Source organism: Sebastes fasciatus, chromosome 9, assembly GCF_043250625.1.
Source record: "Sebastes fasciatus isolate fSebFas1 chromosome 9, fSebFas1.pri, whole genome shotgun sequence".
In the NCBI taxonomy this organism is placed as follows: domain Eukaryota; kingdom Metazoa; phylum Chordata; class Actinopteri; order Perciformes; family Sebastidae; genus Sebastes; species Sebastes fasciatus.
Window position 1 is genome coordinate 14,136,681 of NC_133803.1, and position 24,979 is coordinate 14,161,659.

At 39.6% G+C, this 24,979-nt stretch overlaps 1 protein-coding gene across 1 annotated transcript in view; it reads left to right on the forward strand.

Moving 5' to 3' along the window:
- The window catches only part of oprm1 (opioid receptor, mu 1), a 36,335-nt gene extending 20,637 nt beyond the window's left edge, over window positions 1–15,698 (forward strand). Inside the window, exons 2-6 of the mRNA XM_074646196.1 lie at window positions 8,736–9,085; window positions 10,901–11,073; window positions 11,768–11,946; window positions 12,258–12,441; window positions 13,992–15,698. Of these exons, the coding sequence (XP_074502297.1) occupies window positions 8,736–9,085; window positions 10,901–11,073; window positions 11,768–11,946; window positions 12,258–12,441; window positions 13,992–13,997 (892 nt within the window). The 3' untranslated portion in view covers window positions 13,998–15,698. The remainder of the gene's footprint in view (window positions 1–8,735; window positions 9,086–10,900; window positions 11,074–11,767; window positions 11,947–12,257; window positions 12,442–13,991) is intronic.
- Window positions 15,699–24,979: the final 9,281 nt, after the last annotated feature.

Here is a 24,979-nt window from a genome sequence, read left to right on the forward strand (position 1 = left end):
ATATTTTGTAACCAAAAAACATAAATAAATAATAAATAAAAAACGTGATTGAAATTCAGATTAAAATGCTTCCATTGCCCTGACCTTCAAGGCAGACAAGAAAGTGGATGTGTCGAGATAGAGGAGGACGTGCTTCTGCTGTCCTCGCTTAGGGCGGGACGTCTTGTGTGAATTTAATGTATTTCTTTTTTTTCATACTAATCTGTTATTGGCCAAAGCACGTAAAATGACTGCCGGTTACCAATCAACAACCAGAATACAATATTGACATTGTATTGGTTCATTGGGGGCGCGGCAGCAGCAGGACGCTGCTGGGATGAGAATGGAGAGGTCTGTTCTGCTGACGCAGCCGAGACAAGTGGTGTGCAGTGGCCCTACGTACTTCTGTACTCCGCTCACCCAATCCAGTGTGGGTGACGGACTGTTGCCTGGGCTGCAGCTCCATCTATCTATCTATCTATCTATCTATCTATCTATCTATCTATCTATCTATCTATCTATCTATCTATCTATCTATCTATCTATCTATCTATCTATCTATCTATATGTATATACACACACACATCTTTTTAACTATTTGACAGTTTTTTGACAGGTTTTCTGTCTCATGAGTATTACAGCCACTCACACAGAGTCATTTGCGTGGCTGTAGACCCTCAAGTCTTGTTAAAAATATATCTTTTTGCCCCTGCTTGAATATTTTTTTTTTTTAGTACTCTCCATTACTCTTTCTGCGTCAAGCAAAGCCCAACTTTGGGCGCTGCGTGCTGTGATGTGCACTGAACCGAACAGCCCTCTTCCGCCAGGAAACAACATTTGTTGTAGCTGTACTGTTGTCCGGGTGGAAACAGTAGGGCTTAAACACGCTGTAGGCCTACATGGCCAGAAACAGGTTGTGATAAAAAGGAAACAAATGAGTGATAATTTGTCATAAAGCAGGAGAAATATGGGAGAATTGTGACCCCGGTAGGAAACCGGGAGAAAGCTATAAATTACATTTAAGTATACGGGTGAACGATACGACAATATATACAATACATTAAGATAATATAAACTTGCCAACCGCCTTGAGATTTTACCATACTGTTTATACCATGGTGACTATCCCTTTAATATCTCTAGGTCAATGAGTTCATTGTTGTGCAATGTTACAATTCAATGAGCAGGACTCGTTCATGGCAAAATTGGATTATACATGTTCATCATTGTGATGGAGTATCTTGATTTGTCACATGTATAATTAACGGAATCAGTCAAAAACAAACATTATGTCGATACAATTTGTAAACTGATTTTCTACATGTAGAGAATTGTATCCAGATCATACACTCATACGTGCAGTGAAAGCACAAATCTCAGAAAAACATGCCCAGCAGTGAGACATGCACACAGTCATGCTGTGCAGCCTAATCCATCACGCTCCCCACAGTGTGCATGGACAGTGTAATTGTTCGGAGCCAGAGGCATACAGATGTCTGTTCACATGCCTCTGTTTCTGCTGCACCCAGACATTAATGGTTTATCTGCACCCAGCAGCAGCCCATGAATCATACACAGGGCTACACGCACACACACACACACACCGTCCAGCATCGCAGACTCGTGATGAATTATGTTTATCTTGCTGTGTAACAAGTGCCATGAAAATTAATCAGCTTCTGTTCCAAACTGTTTGCCACAAGTGTGTGGGTTTCATCTTGACATTTGTTGAAATTTGGTGACAAGACTGTTGATTCACTACAGGCTTGTTACGAATATAGATACACACAAAGCTCACACTGGTGTTTACAGCGTAAGTTTAACTGTCCAGACACATTATTAGTCTCTTATTATCTGTTAGCATTCCAAAATCCTCAATTTGGCACATTAAACGCCACGCCAGGCAACAAAAACCCAGATGAAATGTTTATTTAAAACAAATTAACAATGAGCAGGTCATTAGCTGTAAACTATAATAAATCCCATTCTAGTTTTTATTTTTTATTTTAATCTTTTATTTTTAATTTCATTTAATTATTTCGATTTCTTTATTTATAATTTTTTTTTAATTTAATTATTTTTTTTAATTTAGTTTTGTTGCCTGTCTCACATCACACAAATTAATGGCCCAAGCCCTTTTTTACCTAATCACTTTGCTTTTATGTTTTATTACTGCGCTGTTAACTAAATCAAACTAAAACCGAATTAGGTTTCTATAAAGATTTCACATCCTCCTTTAGGGGCTGTGGCCCCTGAATTATACAAGAGTGGAGAAAATATTCACTGGCTGATGTTGAACCCATTAGACAGCATCAGCTAGTGGGAGAGGAAGAACATATGAACTCAGAAAAACATCCAAATGTTCGAGCAAACCCTCAAAACAACAAATGCGCCATGTGTATGTTGTTTGGCCATGAAGACATAAAAGGTTTCTCTTGTTGCTGCCTATTTAAATCTGAGCTTTTTATCCATAAATAAACATTAAAGTCAATGTTACAGCAGATATTCATTTCCAGCGTTCACTATGTTCTTACTATGCTATATTATTATTATAATCACGAACACTTCTGCCTGGTCACAATTGTTGCCGTGGTGGAGCACAATTCTCACATGTGAAAATCAACTTATTAACATTCAAGCACATTTGAATGGCTCCATGCGGAGTATATACCATATTCAAGAATATCAGCCGTGCCCCTTTTTTTTCTTTCTAATGTGCTTGGGAGGTTGCGCTCCTGTCTCACCTGCCGTTACTAAGCAACCAAAACCTGCGTGTTGCGATGACGACGATGATGAAGTTGCTGTATTTTGTCAGCAAGCCTCTGTCTAAACTAAACACAGTTAAAACAAAGATAAATGGATTTCCAAGCACCGTAAATCCCTCATAGAAGATTTACACTCAATTTCTCTGTCAGTCTAGCTGACCTTTCTGCTGGATGTTGTGACGTCCTCGGACAGAAACAGGTGAAGCAATTAAAATAGCCCGTGGGACAGATAGTAAAGCTCTGGGTAGCCCTGCTCTATAAGGATTAACCTTTCCTCCATATATTTACCGTACACTAATATATACAGAAGAAAGAACGGATGTGATCGGTTATTCTTCGTCACATGACATGAGGTGTGTGTTGCAGCGTTCTAAAAGTTGAAAAACAGGCGCTTGGGAACGCTTGCACGCCATGACGGCGTCGCTCTCGCATTTGAGCGCGCCTTCATTGAGAACAATGGATTTGAGCTTGCGAATAACGCGGCATGTGTACGGCCACCATGCCGTCAAAAATTTGAAATGTTATCCTTTTACTTAAATTCTTATTCTGTAGTGGTTATTTGCATAAAAGCACACAATTCGGATGATTAGGAAATAAATGATTGTAAAATATTGGCATTAGTAGTTTGGGCACACATACACACCAAAACAGGTGAGCGGCTGGTCTACCCCAACATCCCAGGCAAAACAACAACCATTAAGGTACTGTGGGTGGGTATTCAGATTTCTAATTAAAGGGGAACCACGCCCATTAAAAAAAAAAAAAAAAATAATAATACATGTTATTTCTATGGCTAAGACAGTCAAAAAAATAGTAGTACAAACTTGTGATGTCATAAGGTATAATGTGGGGAGCTGAAGAAACAATCATTCTGTTTGTCCACAAAATCAATCTCCCATTCATTGTCTATGGAGCAGCTTCAGACTTTATACCCGATGACATCACCAGTTTGAGACTTACTTCTCTGGTTTCTGGCTGTGAGAGAGAGCAGCTCATGTTAACAAATATTGATTGAACTTTACTCGGCCACGGAAATAACATATTGGAATTCTTAATTTAGGTGGTGTTACCCTTTAAGTGTTACACATGTTCTTGCAGCTAATAGTGCGAGATCAATATTTCCTTTTGAACTTATCCTCAGGGTCTGCCTTTCTTGTGCCGAGTAAACACATCTGAGGTGAAAATGGAACATCAAAGTGAAAACAGAACAATATTATATTAATTACACAGGTCCAAAAGGGTTGTTACACACAGCAAGACCTCAACAAATGAAAACCTCTGCTTTTAACAGCGCCAACACAAAGAACATCTCAGAGTTCATTCTCTGGTGTGTTACATGGTTTGGACAGGCTTGAAAAAATGTAAATAAATGGGTGGATGATAAATTATATATTTACTTGCAGCCGACGTTAATATACCATCATCAGAAACGTGCTAATTCTCCAAATGTATTGCCATGGAAATTTCCATTCAGATCAACATCACTGCAGGGCCCAAAACAGGAAATAAATTCTCATTCAAAAGAAGAATGACCAACTAAATAGTTGTTTCTGTGTTTCCCCATTAAAGTTTCAGCAACAGATGAGGCACATTAGGGAGCCAGGCTAGAGGTTATTGTAATTTCCTTTTCAATAATTTGTCATTCAGCGTACATAGAAGATTATTTGGGGTCTTCAGTCAGAGTAGGGTAAAAGCAAAGTATTTCATAATTACAATGTTGCCAAAATGGCCACATTAAACTCTGTCGAATTTGTGCACATTAAAACAACCAATTCTCAACTTTTTTATGTAAATAAGTGTTGAAGTGCTGGTGCTCAAGAAAAAGTCACGGTAAGCCAAGGAGTAAAATCAAGAAGCGCCGGTACTGCGCACTGGCCAACTTTGATGTTAATGTATTCAAATTAGGAAATTAACACCGTTTTACTGACACAGTTGTGTTTCTGCGTATGTGTCAAATAATTTGGATGTTTGAGTAATTTATCCTAGAGAACAGCCTATGAGATTAAGCTGAAGTTTCTCTCTCCTTTGAGCACTTGAGATGAGAAAATCAGTTTATCAGTCTAATCAGAAATCGCCTCAGGGATAATTTACCGTCATTATCCAATTTGTGTTTTTTTCCTCTCATTTAAGAAGAAATAAAGATGGATGAGAAATGATGAGGCGTTTCACTCCCCAAGGTGGGAACCACAGCTAATGGGTTGATGGAAGGCTATGAATTATACATGATTTCACTGAAAGGACTGTTCTGGATGATTTTAAGGTCCATTACGGTACACCTATCTGTTGCCTCTGTGCTTCAAGTGGTCCAGGAAAAAACACCAAATCAAGGTAATTTAGAGGCAGATTGAGCAATTTCTGTTGTCAAGTGTTGTTTACTGGCAGAAGCAGCGTAATGAAGATTTACTCTGTGCAGATGGCTACTTGTCTGTTCTCTCTGTGGCTTCACTGTCACTTTCTCTTCCTGTCAATAATAGGCTGAACATTTGTTTTTTATTTTTGGTCTGTTTACTGAAATATAAGGAGACAGTGTTCTTATCTTCTGTTTGAGAAGGAAGATAAAAACGAACTTCAATTTTCTCGTCAGTTGTCTTCCAAAATGAGAAATCATCCTTGGGAGACATGTATCCTCTTTATGAATGATACTTATCAAATGATTGCTGCTGGCATCAAAATTAATAAGTAATATTGTGTCAATAACGTCACTCTATGTTGCCAGTTAATATCACATAATAGTCATTCAAGCTAAGCACAGCTCATAAAAGTGTTTTGAATTGATGAAATAGCTGGCGGGTGGTTCATTTCCATCACCTGCTTCCTATAAATTACCTTTATATACTGCTAATTTGCAACAGCAAATATGTTTTAACTGAAATGTAATGCCACCTGAATTAAACTTTTCATCCACATAATGAGAACAGATTTTGAATAAACGTATCTACCGACAGAACATATTGCAAAACATTCAACAACAACGTATCTTTAAATTATTTTCCTTCAATATCCGTTCATTTCAACTAGAGCATGATACGGTTATGAGTGTTTGCCACACATAGATTTTACGTGGGCGGCATAAACTGTATATAAGAAGTGGTCGTAGTGACCGTGACGTCGCCCATTGGTGTGTGGTCTGCCATTTAGAAGCCTCGAGATCGTCATTTTGGCCGTTGCCATCTTGTTTTTTTGCAACCAGGAGTGACACGAGAGGGTGGAGCTAAGTACAACTGAACACTGAATAAGACATTTTCAGGCAAGCAAAATGTTACAATTAATCTTTATGAACAGAAAACACACTGTTATAGGATTAAAGTTCTGTGAATAAAACAACGGACAACGCCATGGTACCAACCTGTCGATCACAAGGTAGCCACGCCCTAAAGCATATTGTTCTTTATGGTCTATTTGACTCTAAATGGGACCATAATTCACTAAATGAACATCAAGCTGTATTGAAGAAGATTTAAAACTAGCGATTGAGACCATAAACTCATTTTAAAAGTGTATAAGGGCTTAGAACATCATGATATATGTTTGTGATAGCCATTCCCATGCTCTATTATGTCTCATAAGTTGTTGCAGCAATTTTTGGGTTGTTACACAGATTTGGTGCTAAATTTAACCATTTTTTACCACTCGAGAATTGACAAAAATGATCAATAATCCCTCCACATTAAGACACCAAGACTTAAAACGCCTGATTGGATGGCAAGCGCTTTAAGTTTAAGCTTTAAGGTTAACATAATATGTCAACAATAATCTGTATATTATTCCTGTTGTATAATTAGAAATACATCAGGTTTCAGACATCTAGATGATAAAGACTACTAAGAAATATTGCTATGTTAGGTGATCAAAGCATTCTGACAATAAATGGGTGATCAATTTGACAGAACCTCAAGGGCGAAGAACAAATTAAAGCTGAAAACTCATTCAATTACTTTAGATGAGATGAGGCCATTAAATGTCGACACGCGTAAGCCTCAGACATACAACACACAGGAGAAACACAAGCTATCATCTGCAGCCATGTTGACGACAGTCTCAAAGTCAATGGGATGTTGGAAATTACCAGCAGCTCCAGCACACTACTCAATGTAGGGTGAAAGCTTTCACATCTCGAGGTGTCTCGTCGGTCCCTGTTCAAATAAAGCCTGAAATAACAAACGCACTAAGCTGTCAGTGTTAAAGTTAATCAGAATTTAATGAACTCTCTGTCATCTCTGGTTGTTAAGAGGATTTGGGATTATTGAGGAGAGTGCTGCAACAAAGCAGAAGCAAATTACCTCGCAGGAAGAATGGCAGTCGGGGTTTAATGAAGTAAAGACTAGAAAGTGGGTATGTGTCATTGTCACTTGTGTACCCAGATTCATTTAATAACATTACGGCAGGGATGTGTGTAAGTAGTCTTTATATGGAATAGGGCAGCAACAATATGATCACTGTTGTGCCTTGGAAATTAAATTAAAGGAATAGTTCAACATTTATTACCTCAGTAAACATTGTAAACATGAGTTTATGGTCTCAATCGCTAGTTTCAAGTCTTCTTCAATACAGCATGATGTTCATTTAGTAAATTATGGTCCCATTTAAAGTCAAATAGACCATAAAGCAGGGTATGCTTTAGGGCTACCTCGTGATTGACAGTTTGCTACCATGGCGTTGTCCGTGTTTTTGTCTTACAACTTTAACCCTTTCATAGTGTGTTTTTCAGTTTATGAAAGTTAATTATAACATTTTGGTCTCCTAAAAATGTTTATTCAGCGTTCGGTTGTATTTAGCTCCATCCTCTCGTGTCACTTCTGGTTGCAAAAAACCAAGATGGCGACAGCCTAAATGCCAAACTGAAGGCTTCTAAACAGCAGTCCACAAATCAGTGGGTGATGTCAGGCTGACTATGTCCTCCTCTTTTATACAGTCTATGCTACGCGTCGGCGACGTGGCTGAAGGCATTATGTTTTTGAGTTGTCTGGACGTATGTACGTCCGTCTTTCAGGAACACCTGGAGGGAATTTCATTAAATTTGGCGCTAACATCCACTTGAACTGATTAGATTGTGGTGGTCAAAAGTCACTGTGACCTCACAAAGTTCCTTTTTGGCTGTAACTCAAGAATTCATATGCTTATTTTGACAATTTTACAGAAATGTCTAGTAGGATAAAATGACGAAATGATGACACTTTGGACAGACAAACTGCAACTTGACTGGTTGGTGGAGGCAAACAACCGCGAGGCGGTAATTATAGTTGTGATATACTATATAAAAGGAGCCGTCCTTGAAATCCTTTGATCACCCTTTCTTCAGATAGTAACTATTTGTTGTTTGTCCTTTCAGTCAAAATGGTGAAAAATGGACTAAAACTTGTTATCTGTTTATCTAAACTCTACATTTTTAGAATAATTTGGAAAATGTTTTATATTTCAGCAAATATTTGTAAAAATGTTTTTTTTTTTGCACAATATGCTCTGTAAACTGACGGAAAGTCATGTCTTTGTGATATCTTTTAAAGCCTCAAGGAGTCTCTACTCCTGTGGACAGCTTCTTTTTAAACTGAGTCATTAGAACTGATTAAACCAGACATTTGCTATTACAAAATGTGCTGGAGCTAACGCAAGGGTCCTGAATTATTCACAAAACATCCTGGATACTCTGCCAAGCTCATGAGGAACCTTCACCTATGATTGCAATGTACCTGGAATAACGGGGGAAGACTTTCTAATGTGCATTCAAATTCTGCGAATGTTGCTCAAAAGGCAGGAGTTCAATGATTGAGGCTCTTCCTGTGAAGAAACACTCAACACATTTCAATAATTTATTGGCACTCTACTTGTGTCCTTGTAGTTCCGTCTTCTTTATGTACGTCTTTATTGCTACTTTCTGAATAATTTCCAGATTGTTGTAAGTGCCGTTTCAGTGGTTCAGAGACATTTTACATGTTTTACATGTCTGTGCCCAGGAGCCCATTGTTTTATAATAAATCCATGGTTTCTGTGCAGATACACTAAAATGAAGACCGCCACCAACATCTACATCTTCAACCTCGCTCTGGCAGATGCCTTGGTCACCAGCACGCTACCGTTCCAGAGCGTCAACTACCTGATGGGGACCTGGCCGTTCGGAGACATACTGTGCAAGATGGTGATGTCCATCGACTACTACAACATGTTCACCTCTATCTTCACGCTCACCACCATGAGCATTGACCGCTACGTCGCCGTGTGCCACCCAGTCAAAGCGCTGGACTTCAGGACGCCGCGCAACGCCAAGATTGTCAACGTCTGCAACTGGATTCTCTCCTCAGCCATCGGGCTGCCTGTCATGTTCATGGCCTCCACCGCTATCACTCGTAAGCAAATGCACACAAGAGCACTGTTATACCTGCCACTGCAGGAGGAATCGTGTTTTGACTTTACATAAAAGACCTCTAAACATTGAGTATGTGCTGCATATTAAGACATATTGTATGTCCTTTATGACAACCACAATAAATACTGTAGATGAAATTAGATATTTCATCTACGGACTTAATCAACCTTTTTATGGCAAAAGATGTATTGTTAATCCAACAGAAAATAATTGAATAGAGAAAGTAATCAGCTAAAAAAGTTGCATTCAACCATCAAGTAGCAACCTTGCATGACAGCGCTCAGTTCTTTCTTAGTTCTTGGGTATACGACGAGTTCAACAAGGTCTCGCAAACAAATACAAGCACAAAACACATTCATTTCATTCTCTGCGTTCCAGCTTTAAAAACCAATCATGTACTCCAGCAGGCTCTATAAAAAGAGACTACCCAGAAGAGTTGCTTAGGTTTTTCCGTGTAATTGCACATTTAATGCTATATGCCTGGCTGGTGACTAATGTAACTGGGCCGCATAGTCAAGAGGCTACCTGCAAAGTCAGGCTTCTCTAAACAGTGTCTCTGTGTAATTGCAGAGGTAATGGAAAGAAAACTGCCACAGAAATTGAAAGTGTGATCCCGCTCTGTTTGGAGGGGACAAAAGTGATGAGAGATTTACTGACTCAGTGACGGTTGTAACGCTGCATGGTGCTCAAAGATGTTGTTGCTTTAGCGCCACAAAACATAGTTTTCAGACGTGACAGTGGTATTTTTATGGCCATTTTTATGCCTTTATTAGAGATTTGGACAGTGGAGAGATGAAAGAAAATGAGGAGAGAGAGATGGGGAATGAAATGCAACAAATGGTCGGACTCTAACCGGGGATGTTGTGCTTCATGGTCGAAGTATTAACTCATAGGCAACCAGGGTGCCCGGGTATAGAGGACGGAACCTGCCACAATAAAAAAATAAAAAAATAAATGACTCGATAACTAAATAAATATGCCATTAAATGTAGCAAAAACAATATTAATGGTGGTACCATGATTTAGCACTCTACGGCTTGCGTTACTGCAGTTTCACAAGTGTGTCGGAGAACTACAATGGCCTTCATTTAACGTAAGAACGTGAAAGGCTCTCTCTAGAGCCAGTGTTTGGTTTGACCGTTCTGGGCTGCTTTAGAAACATGGCGAAGTTTGCCAGAGGACCTGCTCCTTATGAAGATATGAAGGGTTCATTCTAAGCTAACGAAAACACAACGATTCTTAGTTTTAGGTGATTATACACCAATGAAAACATAGTTTTGATTATTATATTCCAATTCTGCTAATAGATCCCCCAAAATGTTAAAAAACTGTACTTTAAGTCATTTATCAAGCAAATAAATGCCAAACAATTATTAGTTTCAGCTTCTTAAATGGGAGGATTTACGGCTTCTCCCTGTTTTATACCATTAATATAATATTTTCATGTTTTGGACCATTGGTGAGGCAAAACTAAATTAAAAATGTCACCTTGTTGTTTTTTCACTATTTATAGTTTTCATTTATAGACTAAATGATTGATCAATTAATCATAGAAATAATTGACAGAATACTCAAAAATTAAAAATACCCTAAATAGCCTACAATTATTACATTTGTACAACACCGTATGTGTTTGCATTGTGTACAACCAGATTAAGGAAACACATTTCCGAGGAAGGAAGCACAGATGTTTAAAAGAGCCAGACAGGTGAAAATAGAGTGGATACAAATAACTACTTGTTAAATTAGTCGTGTGGAAGTAATGAATGTTTGTGTCTCTATTTACCCCGCACAGCCTCCAGCATTGACTGCAAGCTGATATTCCCCCACCCCTCCTGGTACTGGGACACCCTGCTGAAGATCTGCGTGTTCATCTTTGCCTTCATCATGCCCGTCCTCATCATCACCGTCTGCTATGGCCTCATGATCCTCCGGCTGAAGAGCGTGCGCATGCTGTCCGGCTCCCAGGTTAAGAAAAATCTGTTTTTCTTTTATAAACATGAGCGAAAATGAGCGCATACTGTGAGCTATTTTGTATGTTTTGTGCCAAAGGCTTTTAATAAGATGCGAATGGGAATTTTAGAATGCAAGCGTTAGTGAGCGTTTTGCGAAATCTTGACACTTTTGGTCTACCAACCACATGGCTAATATACACAATAACTAATTGATTTTATCTTTCAGAGTAATGAAGCAAAATACAAAGCTGCCCAGAGCTTGCATGCAAATACAGTGCACTCATTGGTCTCAAGAGAAAGCAATTAGGGAAAATCAACTTAAGCCTGAGGTTGTGGCTCAGCTTTAATTCATTGCAGTAGAAGAGGAAATGACTCGACAAAAATTTACCAAACACTGGCTGCAAAACATTTGCATAGTCTAATGAAGATTTATTTATTTACAGTAGAAACAAACCGTCATTCATCCTTTTTCTTTTCACTCTGCCTTTTATATCCTCTCTCCTTTACATCTCCTCTTACCCCCCTTTCACCATCTTCTCTCCCATCATTTCTCTCATCACTCTTCTCTGTCCTTCCTCCATCATCATCATCTTCCCTATACTTTGCATTTTCTCCTGCTTTCCTTTTTTGTACTTCTTCCTCTTTTCTCCATCACTCATCTTATACTCCCACTTATCCCCCAACACTAAACCTCCAACCTCCTTCAGGAGAAGGACAGGAACCTGCGTCGGATCACCCGCATGGTCCTGGTGGTGGTTGCCGTCTTCATCGTATGCTGGACACCTATCCACATCTTTGTCATCATCACAGCTCTGATCAATATCCCCAACTCAACGCTGCAGACTATCACCTGGCACTTCTGCATTGCCCTGGGCTACACCAACAGGTACGCACCAAACATTAGCCTTGGACAAATATATTCACTGTAATATTAAAACTACTAGTCCTAAAATGTATTAAAATAAATCATTAAAGCCTGGTTAAGTGTAGATAACCAGATGTTCATTATAAAAAACATGTGTTTTACAGATAAGAACAAATGGTATTGACTTTTTGATAATGTACTTTTGTAGGTACATGGTTTTATAGAATGATTTAAGTTGACTTGTATTTTTCACACCCAACACTAAAGGTGAAAATGATGTTGGTGAGTTTAGGGGGAAACTGATATTCTGATCTTGTTTTGGTCCCCTGCAGTAGTCTAAATCCGGTTCTTTATGGCTACCTGGATGAGAACTTCAAGCGTTGTTTCCGTGAGTTCTGCACCCCGAGTCCTTCGTTGGTGGAGATGAAGAATTCATCCCGGACCGGAGTCAATAGCCGCAAGCTCCCAGAGCGCGAACACAACACCGCCAACACTGGAGAAAGGTCCAATCAACAGGTACACATTGTCTGTGTGTATACATACCAGTAGATGTATCTGGAAATGAATAGTTCAACATTTTTGGAAATACGCTAATTTGCTTTCTTTCTAGAATTAAATGAGAACATCGATACTACTCTTGTGTTTGTACCATAGACTGTATATAAGAAGTGGACGTAGTCACCGTGTTGTCACCCATTGGTTTGTAGACTGCCATTTTGAAGCCTGAAGTGACATGAGAGGGTGGAGCTAAATACAACCGAACACTGAATAAGACATTTTTAGGCGACCAAAATGTTATAATTAACTTTCATGAAATGAAAACACACTTTGAAAGGATTAAAGTTCTAAGACGAAAACACAGACAACTCCCAGACCGGACAATGCCGAGGTAGCGATCTGTCAATCACAAGGTAGCCACGCCCTAAAGCATCCCCTGCTTTATCGTCTATTTGATTGTAAATGGGACCATAATTTACTAAATGAACATCATGCTGTATTGAAGAAGACTTGAAACTAGCGATTGACATCATAAACTCATGTTTACAATGTTTACTGAGGTAATAAATCAAGTGAGAAGTAGGCTCATTTTCTCATAGACTTCTATACAATCGGACTTCTATTTGCAACCAGAGGAGATATATATATATATATATATATGTATATATATATATATATAGCAGCGTCCAACACATGACAAGACAACAACATTGAATCATGGCAGCAACACAACAAAGTACATTACATCATACAGTGCATTAACAGGGCAGCATGTTTGTCATTTAATTGAAGCAACTGCAGCTAGCAGTGACCATTTCTTTTATTTGAAGTTTAAAATCATTTAAAGAGATAAGAGTCTCAAGTTTAAGCTTGGCCTGCAGATTGTTCCAGGACCAAAAGGGCCGTAGTGGAAGAGGCTTGTTTTGCCAGCTTCTGTACTGATAGAAGGCACTTTAAACTGAAGCCATTCATTTGACCTACGATTATACCTGTTATGCAGAAATACAAACTTCTCACTTAAGTCAGTAGGAAATTTGCCAGAGATGATCTCATAGACTAAAATGTACCAATGTTGTAACCCTCCGCAGAGCGAGGGATGATCATCGTACCTTGCTGTATAAGTGTAATGGGTCCTGAAGCTAGAATTAGTGACATACTTCAGGACAGAGTGAACAGGGGTCAAGTTTGGACAAGGTGGACGGTGAGGCAAATCTGTAAATAGTATCACCTAAATCAATCTGAGTCAAGAAAAGGATGCTATAGCCGGTTAGCTTAGCTTACAATAACACTTGTCGTCACCATGAGGTTGCCAGGTAACCAGCAGAGACTGCACAAATAGTTTTTTATGAGCTGGTAGGTGGAATTTTAGTTTTTTTTTACCTTCGGACAAAGCAAACCTAGTTGTTTTCAGTCTTTACGCTAAACTACAATTGTAACTTCAAATATACCATCCACACATGAGAGGTATCGAACTTCATTTTAGGTAGATAACAGACATTCATGTAAGAGTATATATAAATATACTGCATGCAACATGACCTAAACATTGTTTTACCTCCTCTGTGCAGGTATGACTAGCCTTGGAGGGGTCGTCGGTGGACTCTCGCTGCTGCGGCGGCGTTGCCAACGACGATCTCAACTCGGAGGTCACGCAGGTCACGACAGGGCTCTGACCACACAAACACAAATGACACGTATATATATATATACAAACAATCTGGGACATGACCGAGACTCGATAGCACAGAGCATTTTGACGATGTGTTGCAAGCTTCACCGCAGCGCTGCATCGGTTCAGGCCATCCGCCTGCCGAGCAGCCTAACTGTTACTAACTGCATGGCTGTGCAAGGCTTTTACTCTGAAACACATACAAGAACGGGTCAGGAATAGACTAAAAAAACAAGCATCATTACAGTACGCTTGACTAAAGAAGCTGTTGCACTAAACTGTGCATTAACGCTATTACAACTTTTAGTTTTCATTATTAATATTATTAATTTGACAATATAGACTTTACAGTTCAGTAACAAAGACAGATGTAGGCTATAGACAATCCATAAAAGCCACTCACACGAGATGTATGCTCCAGACAAAGCTGCCTCATTGATCTAAGCCTCCTCTCTTAACCCTCATCCAACCACTAATTCTCCGGGTTGTAAAAAATGAATTGTCTTGTTTGCAGAGTTCATATGACTTCATTCCAATAGGTCACTTTTCCTCCTTTTTGAATTGTTTGCACACATGAGAGGACAGTGTGACTTGTCAGGAAAGGTGGATTTATGGGGGTCAATGGATGGTAAAGGATCTAATTGTGCTACCAAATGCTTAAAGGCTCTGCGAATCCCTCACCACATGAAGACATCACGGGACAGGAGGTGTCATTCAAAGTAATTTACAGCACCAACTGTGCTTCTCATCCGGCGTCTGTATGGATTCCACCCTATTAACACCGTTCTCCATTGACTGATCTGCACAGCACCATGCTGGCTTTGGTCATTACAGGAAGATTGACTGTGCTTTCTCCTTTCAACCCCACCAAACCCTTTATATTTATAGGCTTCTACTCCTTTGCTTGACCTGTCATTAAGTGGACATACAATAGAGCACTGTATGTTCTCTCTGTTGAATTTGACAAACTTCTGAATGTACAGAGGGAAAACCAGCTGTGTTCATCACACTGGATCCTTGTGCTGAACTGTGGATCCTCCAAACCAGCAAAGATGACGCATCAGCCTGTTTGCACAGCGCACAGGGCATGCTATCGTGGCATACAGTGTGAACATATGGTACGACCAGTGTATGATTAACAGCTCAACAGCCATTACACCAGGTATGGGTTTTAATGGAGACACTTCTCCTCTGAAGATGTTAACAAGTGAGCCAAGCAGGATTGTACATCTGTTGTAACCTTTAGAATTGCTTGTGCTTACGTGTTGTGCTGTATGCTCTTGCCAGTTGCCTTTACAGTAGCTCTATGCGATATTGATATATGATATTCTGTGTACCAGTATTTTTTTTAACGATCTGTAAAGATGAACATGATTGTATTAATCTCCCGTGTAAAATAATGTAAGTATTCTGTTGCTTTTTTATAAACAAGAAGGTGGATAAGTTATTGTGCTTCTAAATATAACTTTTGTCATATTGAATCTGCCTTGTTAAAGCTAGGGTTGGTAATCTTTTTCAAAAAATTTTTTTGTTATATTTGTTAAAAAAATATCTTTGCATTCCGACAGCAATCAATAAATCAAATGCTCTGACGAAAAAAGAAAAAGAATCTGGTATCTGTGGCTGTTCAATACAACGGCCTACCTGCCTGCGCGCACTCTGCCCGTGCACTCATTGCGCATCACCAGAGACTACTCTGTGAGTACTAACAATAGCTATGTTCGTTGTTTACGTTCATTAAAAATGTTGCGTACTCTTGCTAGTTTCTCACGATTACCAACCCTAGCTTTAATCGAACAGATGTATATTAATCAGAAAACAATGTGTGTAAAACCTTAAATTGTGAATTTTAAAATGTATGCAGAGTTTAACTTTATAGACTGTTCAATACGCTTTTTTGTTTTGACTCAAAACTTCTGTATGAGGATGTCACGCTGTACATACAGGCAGTCTATATTTGGTATCACTGCTTTCAGTATATTTTGAAAGGATATACAGTAGACTGTTCTTATTTTCAGTCTTTCAGCCTGCCAGCTACCACAACAGAAAGACTGAGGTATAACTGAAATATGACAAAAAAGCAGCTGAATTTGGCGAATATGGGGCATCGAGTGTCACATACACAAAGTGTTTATTGTGCGACAGACTAACATGTTTCATCCAAGCCCCCAGTAAGAGCGCCAGTCGTCGATCCCAACTTTCGTAGTGGCCAAACGGCGGTCCTGCAATTTCCGTGTCAGTCACGTGATGCATTGGGCCCAAAAATACATTTTCCTATAGACATTACATTGGGAAAGAGATGTCTGTAACTCAGCGGATAATTTTTTTTGAGGTGAATCAACTTCCCAGTACGAACACCTAAATAGCCCTTATTTAAAAAATTACGTTTTTTAAAGTTGTAAAATGAACTAATAGCCGAATCCAGAGTTATTTCCCTTCCTCCGTTCATGTGAATGAGACCCAGACCGAGGCTGGAGCACAAGCCGTGTTGACGGCGTGACGTTAGGACCCCGAAAACATCACAGTCACGGTCACGGTCACGGTCACGTCTGGTTTCCTCCCAAAGTCCAAAGAAATGCAGGTTAAGTGACTTAAGTGCCCATAGCTGTGAGTATGAATGTGCATCATTGCATGCATGTCTGGCTACCTAGTTTACTACAGTGGCGACCAATCATTACTCCAACCAACCAGAGATAGCGTTACATTTGCCAAACACACGGTTGGTCCTCTTCTGAAAAGTATAGTTTAAGATATTTTATCGCGATTAATTGCAGGATTGTCCATAGTTTATCGCAGTTAATCGCAATTTTTTTATTTGTTATTGTTTTTCTGTTCAAAATGTACTTCAAAGGGTGATTTGTCAAGCATTTAATACTCTTATCAACATGGGAGTGGGCAAATATGCTTGCTTTATGCAAATGTATGTATATATTTATGAAGGGAAAACAATTAACAACACAAAACAATGACAAATATTGTCCAGAAACCCTCACAGGTACTGCATTTAGCATAAAAAATATGCTCAAATCATAACATGGCAAACTGCAGCCCAACAGGCAACAACAGCTGTCAGTGTGTCAGTGTGCTGACTTGACTATGACTTGCCCCAAACTGCATGTGATTATCATAAAGTGAGCATGTCTGTAAAGGGGAGACTTGTGGGTACCCATAGAACCCATTTTCATTCACATATCTGGAGGTCAGAGGTCAAGGGACCCCTTTGAAAATGGCCATGACAGTTTTTCCACGAAAAATTTAGCATAAATTTGGAGCGTTATTTAGCAACAAGCTAGTATGACATGGTTGGTACCAATGGATTCCTTAGGTTTTTCTAGTTTCATATGATGCCAGTATCTTCACTCTAGCCCACTACAACCTCTGAAAGATCGGCAGCCCATCAGACTTTTAAGACGGTAATAAAAAATTTAAATTTGTGTTGACTTGCCGAAAACATGACAAATGTCCCTCACATAACCTCCAAACAAAACACTGGCTTCGAACACCGGGTCTCCTCGTTGAAAGTCCTGTGTTGGCCCCATCCACCTCCCCTCCTGTCCATCATTAGCGGTCTTTCTCCCCTTTTATTCAACGTCATTATATTGCAGTCAGTACAAACTAAATGGCGTGAAAATGACACGCCTAAAGCAAGAAGGGCGTTCTTATTACACGCTTTTGCCTTGCACATTGTCGTGCCATTCATTCGTGCGACCGGGCTGACTGGTGAGGATGTTCTATTTTTATTTTTGCCCATAAAACATGCTTCTCGTTTTAGAAGGAGTCGGCTTGAAACATTAAAACGTCAGTCATCAGTAACAGCTGATAACATCTGAGATATGAGACGCCTGCTTTTATCTACATCTGTTTGAAATTGAGCACAAGCACGAGCTTGACAGGCGTAGCAACAGCAGCTATATCATAGACAAATTATATTTATTCATGAGATGAAGATAATGAACATACATTTTCAGGAACAAAAAGTGACAGTTGGCATTGAGACACATTTTGCAGGAGCGCAACACTTGGAGCAGCACACAGAATATACTATTGAAGGTAAATTGAAATAAAATGTATTTGATGATCTGTACACATGGCACCATTAAACTCTTTTTCTTTATTATCATTTGCTTGTTTATATAACTTGTGACTAAATCATGACTTAACTTGTATTCTAGTCTTGAAATGGCATTTCTTGTAATCTAATGTACAGACAATTTCTACTTTATGGACAACACTCTGTAACACAATATACACAATTTTACTGTTAATCATTGTCTATGGAATAAAATGTAATTCTGAATCTCACTGAATGCTTTTTTTCTTGCATCTGAATAAAGTATTACCTGCATTGCGTCTTCCATTCTCGACCTGTAACACAACACAGCATTTCTTCTCTGTACACTAAGAGATGAGTAGTGCAAATAACAAGCAATAAAAAGGAATTATGAGTATATCATCCCTAAATATACTTTGTAGGGCCAGGGCAGACATAATTAATCAGTTTGAGGCTCGGAGCGTTTTCTCCATCAATCACTTGTTACCTCCTGGAATTACAATTTACCACCAAATGGTTGCTGTAATGTAAAGACGTGTTATTGTGACATTTGTCCATATTTCAACCATGAAGTGCTGCGTCAGCTCGGTGTGTGTATGTGTATTTGGCTGTGGATTGAGATGTCACAGCAGCAGACACTCTGACTTGTCCCTGCAGTTAAACCACAGGAGTAACAAATAACATTAACGAGGGCTCTGTTCCAATCTAACTGTCTCAGTATGGCATACCAGTGAGCCAGCATGCACAACACCAGGGCCCTGGAACTACACCTGAATGTGTACCTACACCGGCGTTTGGCACGATGAATGTCTTCCATGTCTGTGAGGGAGTTGTATTGATATTTAATGTAATTTTTTTTTTTCCTTGGCGCTTTCCCTCATGGGAAATCCTTTGAAAACTGCTGAAAACTCAAGTGGACTGACAGGCTGAGGGAACAATAATGCACATTCAGAGGGCATAATTATAACCATTTCTTCTGCACAATATGTGATATAATATAGAGTCATTTATTGTATAATTTCTTTTTTTGCAATAGGTCCTTTTCACAGCAGCCATTTTGAGATAACAGGGTAAACACAGGTGCAATTAATACAATTAACGGAGTGTCTATTTGCAGCCAGGTGAGATTAGTCACACGACAGCTATTCAGCTATTTACACTCGGCCAAATTGCATATGCTACTTAATTTAACAATAGTTAGCTAGCCGAATGGAAAGATTTAGTTGAAGAAGTAGTAGTAGCAAAGTACGTATATTGCTAAGAAGTGAAAGTCAATTGTTCGTTCCATTGCAACGTCAACGCCCAGCAGCAGAGTTACGCTTCTGCCATTTTGAACTGAAAGTGACTACCTGACACCAGTAAAACGTCCGTCTACAAAGTGCCGTTCATAGTAAAACTAAATTATTTCTATTCTATTTTAATATTTAATTTCTCTACCGAAATGGACTGTGTTGAACAATAAAAATATGATTAATATGCATAATATTAAAACTATTTACTTATTTATTTATCAAACTTTTTTGCCCGGCTGTTTCCCAGAGGAGCATTAAATGAGCGATGGCCATAAATGGAACTTAGAAAAATCCAGCACACATATTTTCGAGAGCAATCTCAAACTTTTCCATGTCAAAAACCTCCAAAATGGATGTTCAATAGACCACAGACCATGGATGTATAAGAGGTTTTGTCCTGTGCTTTCGCCCTGTGTGTTAGTAAATAACCTACAACTACATTAAATTCTGTTTGTCGTGCTACTAGCACTAGTAGCTCCTGGCTGATAGCCGGTTGTTTGTGAACAGAGACGACACATTCACCACGGTACAGGCTTACAGCATACAGCCCATGGGTGTATTACAAGATAATAAAAGTGATGAATTAAAGTCAATATATCCATTATTATAGCCGCATACAGCTAGCAGGAAGCTGGCAGTACTGGATATGTCATATGAGCGTGCAGGGCGGTGCAGTCCCGAGGGTCTGATGCACCTTCATTGTGCCGAAAATAACTCTGGATTCAGCTATTAGATAATTTTACATCTTTTTGGACATAACGATATAAATGGAGGCTATTTAATTGTTCGTACTGGGAAGTTGATTTACCTTGAAAAAACCTATCCTCTGATTTACAGATGTCTCTTTATACATCCATAGCCACAGAGACTCATTGGCGGTTTCAGTCCAAAATGGCGGCAGCGCTACCGCAGCGCCATCTAGCGGCCGTTGTCAAAAAAACACCAGGGTTTCGCCTCTTTGCTTCTCTACTCTTTGTGTGTATTTGGCTGTGGATTGAGATGTCACAGCAGCAGACTTGTCAAGTTCTGACTTGTCCCTGCAGTAAAACCACAGGTGTAACAAATAACATTAACGAGGGCTCTGTTCCAATCTAACTGTCTCAGTATGGCATACCAGTGAGCCAGCATGCACAACACCAGGGCCCTGGAACTACACCTGAATGTGTACCTACACCGGCGTTTGGCACGATGAATGTCTTCCATGTCTGTGAGGGAGTTGTATTGATTTTTAATGTAATGTTTTTTTTTTCCTTGGCGCTTTCCCTCATGGGAAATCCTTTGAAAACTGCTGAAAACTCAAGTGGACTTCTGTCAGATTGACAGGCTGAGGGAATATAATAATAATAATAATATTGTTGGCTACTGACACCTGCTAATAGCATCTGCCTAAAATTAATTATGTATCCCGTTGTAATTAGTGTGTCACAGCCATTCCAGTGAGCCAGCATGCACAATACCAGGGCCCTGGCCCACCTAAATGGAACAGGGCCGTAATTAATGATATTAATTACACCTGTGTTTACCCTGCAATGACATGTCGAAATGGCTGCTGTGAAAAGGGCCTATTATGTATTTCATCCTACAAAGCTTTATGCAATTTCATATTTAAAAGACTTATATATATATGCAAGCATCATCCTTTATTCCTCCCTATATTCTAAATCAAGTATTATTCTGAAATATTAAGCCCGCTTAACAGCAGCTGTGTTTCATTTCCAGCCCTCTGCTCCTCTCTGACCCTGCCCCCTCGCTCAGCAAGTGGCCGCTCACTTGACATATGGTGCTACGTATTTCCCAGTGTCGAGGGGAAGTGAAAGAGGGCATGAAATGGACTGAAACCTGTTTCCCCCCCATTTGTATTATTTCCCACTGGGATGCCTTGACTGCAGTGAAGTAAGCCTTGATTCTTTCATCACAAACAAAATAAAGTGATTTCCAAACATCGAGGAAAGTTTTGAGCTGTCGTCTCAGAATTTCACTGCAGATTTCGTCTAAAATACAAATGTGTTCAAAAGGTAAATGTGGGAACACTATCGACCCAGACAATCTGTGAGGTCACCGTGGATTCTATGCATGCATGTGTAGCGGGCATGAGTCGCTGTGTGAGAAAACGTCATCAGCGCGGTCTCAGAAAGGGCATGGGTGCATTCACTGCATGTATGTCTACGTAGGGCAACTCCATCCTGTCATGTACGGGGCTGTCAGGGAGCCAGGCATTATGTTATTGGAGTTGGCAGCATGATTGCTCCCGTCATAGCGATTATTATCAAGTGGCGTTGAATGTCCCCTCTCCCTGCAGAGACGGTGCTCTCATTCAGATGTGACGTTGTGAAGCTGCCCGGAAAAAGCTAATCAACCGAACCTAAAGTTAAATGACCTCATAATTCAAAGCCCTTTGTCTCGAGAAGAAAGGGAATCTGTATCAGAAGATTAAAGAATGTCAAGATTAAGAAATGTCATACTGTGGCTCCTTTCTTTCCCTTGTATGGAATCTTACCATGCCGATTTGCACACAGGGACAGCTGAGAACTTACTCATGCAAATGTGCACATTCTGTTAATGTTCTCTTTAACCATCTGAGACCCACAATAGACCCGTTTTTGTCTTTTTTAGGGCTGGGAACCTGAAGATTAATTTGAGAACCAGCTCAGCCCTGTGTTAAGTTTGTCTAGTCATAAATCAGAAATAAACTGGAATGAATGAATAAATTAATGATTTGAAATAAATTATGAAAGTGCACAAGGGCTTAGAACATTATGATGGAAGTATATGATGACCATTCCCATGCTCTATTATGTCTCATAAGTTGTTGCAGCAATTTTGGGGTTGATACCATTTGCTAAATGTAACCATGTTTTACCACTTAGGAATTGATAAAAATGATCAATAATCCCTCCAAAATACCAAATTAAGACACCAAGTCCTTAGGGAACATCGTAGGAAAAGCCATGCTGTGATTTGGTATCAAAGACTTTTGACATTTGGAGATTTCTAATTTCTGATTTCTGATTAGAGATTGGATGGTGAGCACTTCTGTTCTGGAAACTGCTCAGTTTTGTCAATCTACCTAGGAAAGCCATGCATCCTCTGAATGCTCTAGGTCTCTAGTTTGTGGCTGTAAGGTTTCATGAGGCTGTGATTATCCTAGAGATCACCACAGGTCATTTTATACAGTGAGGTCAAATTTTAAAAAATGGTCTTACTACAATGAAATGGTTACTAGGGGACTAACATCATCACACAGGAATACAATCAGGCTCATTGAATCCACAAGAGTCTGAGCTTTACAGTCATACCCAATTTATGTAATTCCACGACTATTTAGGCGTATTTTTCTACGCTGCTGTTCTGCTCCGGAGGCTTCAGGGAAAAAGTCAAAGGCCAGTGTCTTGTTATGCTGCTTGTGGATTTTCTCAGGTCGTAACCAAAGCCTCCAGTGAACAGGCTCTTGAGTGATCATAGCAATAATGAGTTTTTAACAGCAACTAGACATCAAATTAATGTTTTGAAACCCAAACATCAGGCACAAGAAGGAGCGAGATTGTATGTTCAGAACCGTGCCAAATCCGATTTATATCCCCCAGGCTTCAATACCCCGGCAACTCAGCACTGTCATAGAGTTTCCTCAGGCTATTTCACACCTAGATGGATGGCTAACCGGCTCTCATCATCTGACCGAGAGGAACATTGCGTTTTTGCTGGTGTGGTTCACAGCACATCAGGAAGATGAGAAGGGGAAGCTGTGGAGAGAATCTCCGATGTGGTGGGGGAATTAAAGTCATGGGTTGTACTGTGAAAACCGACTGGAAGTAATGCCGGGAATACAGTACACGAGAATCAACACGATTTAGGGCCCGATTCCCCCCTCCCGACAATCGTTAGCAAAGCCCTGATTTTTTGATGGTTCTAAAGATTATCTTTGAAGATATTCCCGTGGTGTGAGGTATGTTAAAAGTGTTTTTTTACATCCCACGATCAGCTCGGAAGTCCATCCTGGCCGCACCGATTCCAAATATATTAAACATGTTGAATATTTACGATGGGATATCCTGTTGTGGACAGCCGATGACGCAGTCACATGGGAAAGAACGATAGCTAATTGAGAACCAAGCTGACTGAAGTGGAAGGAAAACCACCGCCGTCATGGCGGCTAATGTTTGAGCTAATGCAAAACACAAAGCATAAAGTAGTCGTAAGATGGACCTCGGAAATGGAGGACCAACTCGTTGATTTGTGGCAACAACAAAAGTGTTTATTTAACGTGGCCCCATGACTTCATCCATAATTTTTTTTTTTTTTTCTTTGTGAATTTTCAGAACAAATTAGGGCAAAAACTAACATCGCTTTTTCTTCCTTCCCGTTGTCCGCCATGTTTGTTTACGTTTGATCGCAAGAGATTTTGCAAGATTTAAATTTTTTTTTGGTCGTGTTGTGTTGTCTTGTTGTTCATGAATAAATCTGTTAGTGTGTGGTGTGCTGTTTTGGCCAAATCGTTGCTCTCCACACACTATAGGAACCAAACTGTTCAATTTATCATAACATATCGTTATGTGGGGGGTTCTCTCACATTTAAAAAATCTGTTCAAATTTGAAAAATCTTTAAGTGTGGGCCAGCCTTAAGCCAGAAAAACAAACTTGTCAGTTGGTCGAGCTAATGTACCAGTGAGAAAATGACCATGGAGTCCTGTGAAGCTGCCATCCGCCTCATTACTTTGTCGGCCAGTGAGGCAGCCACCAAGCAGAAGCCGGCAGTTAGACAGCTGACAAATGAGCCGCCTCGGATTGTCCGTCGACTAACCAGCCATCGCTGTAACAACCCTACAGGGTGCAGTTTGTTTTTACTTCTCCTCTCTATACCCCTGACGTCTGGCTGTTGAGAACGGGCTCCGTCTCAGGCAGTTGGTTTAAATCACTGGAAGTATCGCTGACTCCATTTTTTACTAGGCTATCACTCAGCAGAGCTGTTGGGCACAGCGAGCCATCAAGTCAGGCAATATTCCCATCCATCCACCTGATTTCATTACCCTTTTCCTCCTGCTAGTGCTCTGCAGTTCTCAGGTCTGCTCACTAAAAGGTTGGCTATCAACATTTGATTATTACACCCCTGTGACTATTATTTTACCATAGATGTAGCTCCTCAAGGTGAGATAAAACTACATCTATCAGGCAAAAACAAAAAACTAGAGCAAAAGAATTACAGTGAATATACTCCTATGTCTCGCGCATAGGGTTGAAAAATGCAGGGAAGATTTAAGGAGGAAACTTTCCATGGGAATTAACGGGAAATAACGGGAATAAAATGGAAATATAGGGGTTGTTTGCCATGTCATATGCAGATAGAAACAAACCTATTACCATATCATAAACAGACATATCTATTAATTTGAAAAATAAATCCATAAATTTGTCAAATACATACAGTGTGAAATGTGCCATGTGGTGAGTTAGCAAGTTAACTAATGGACAGGGGTACTTTGAAAATAATATAATTATAATATATACATATATATATATACATACATTTAATTAAATTAAAATGACCGC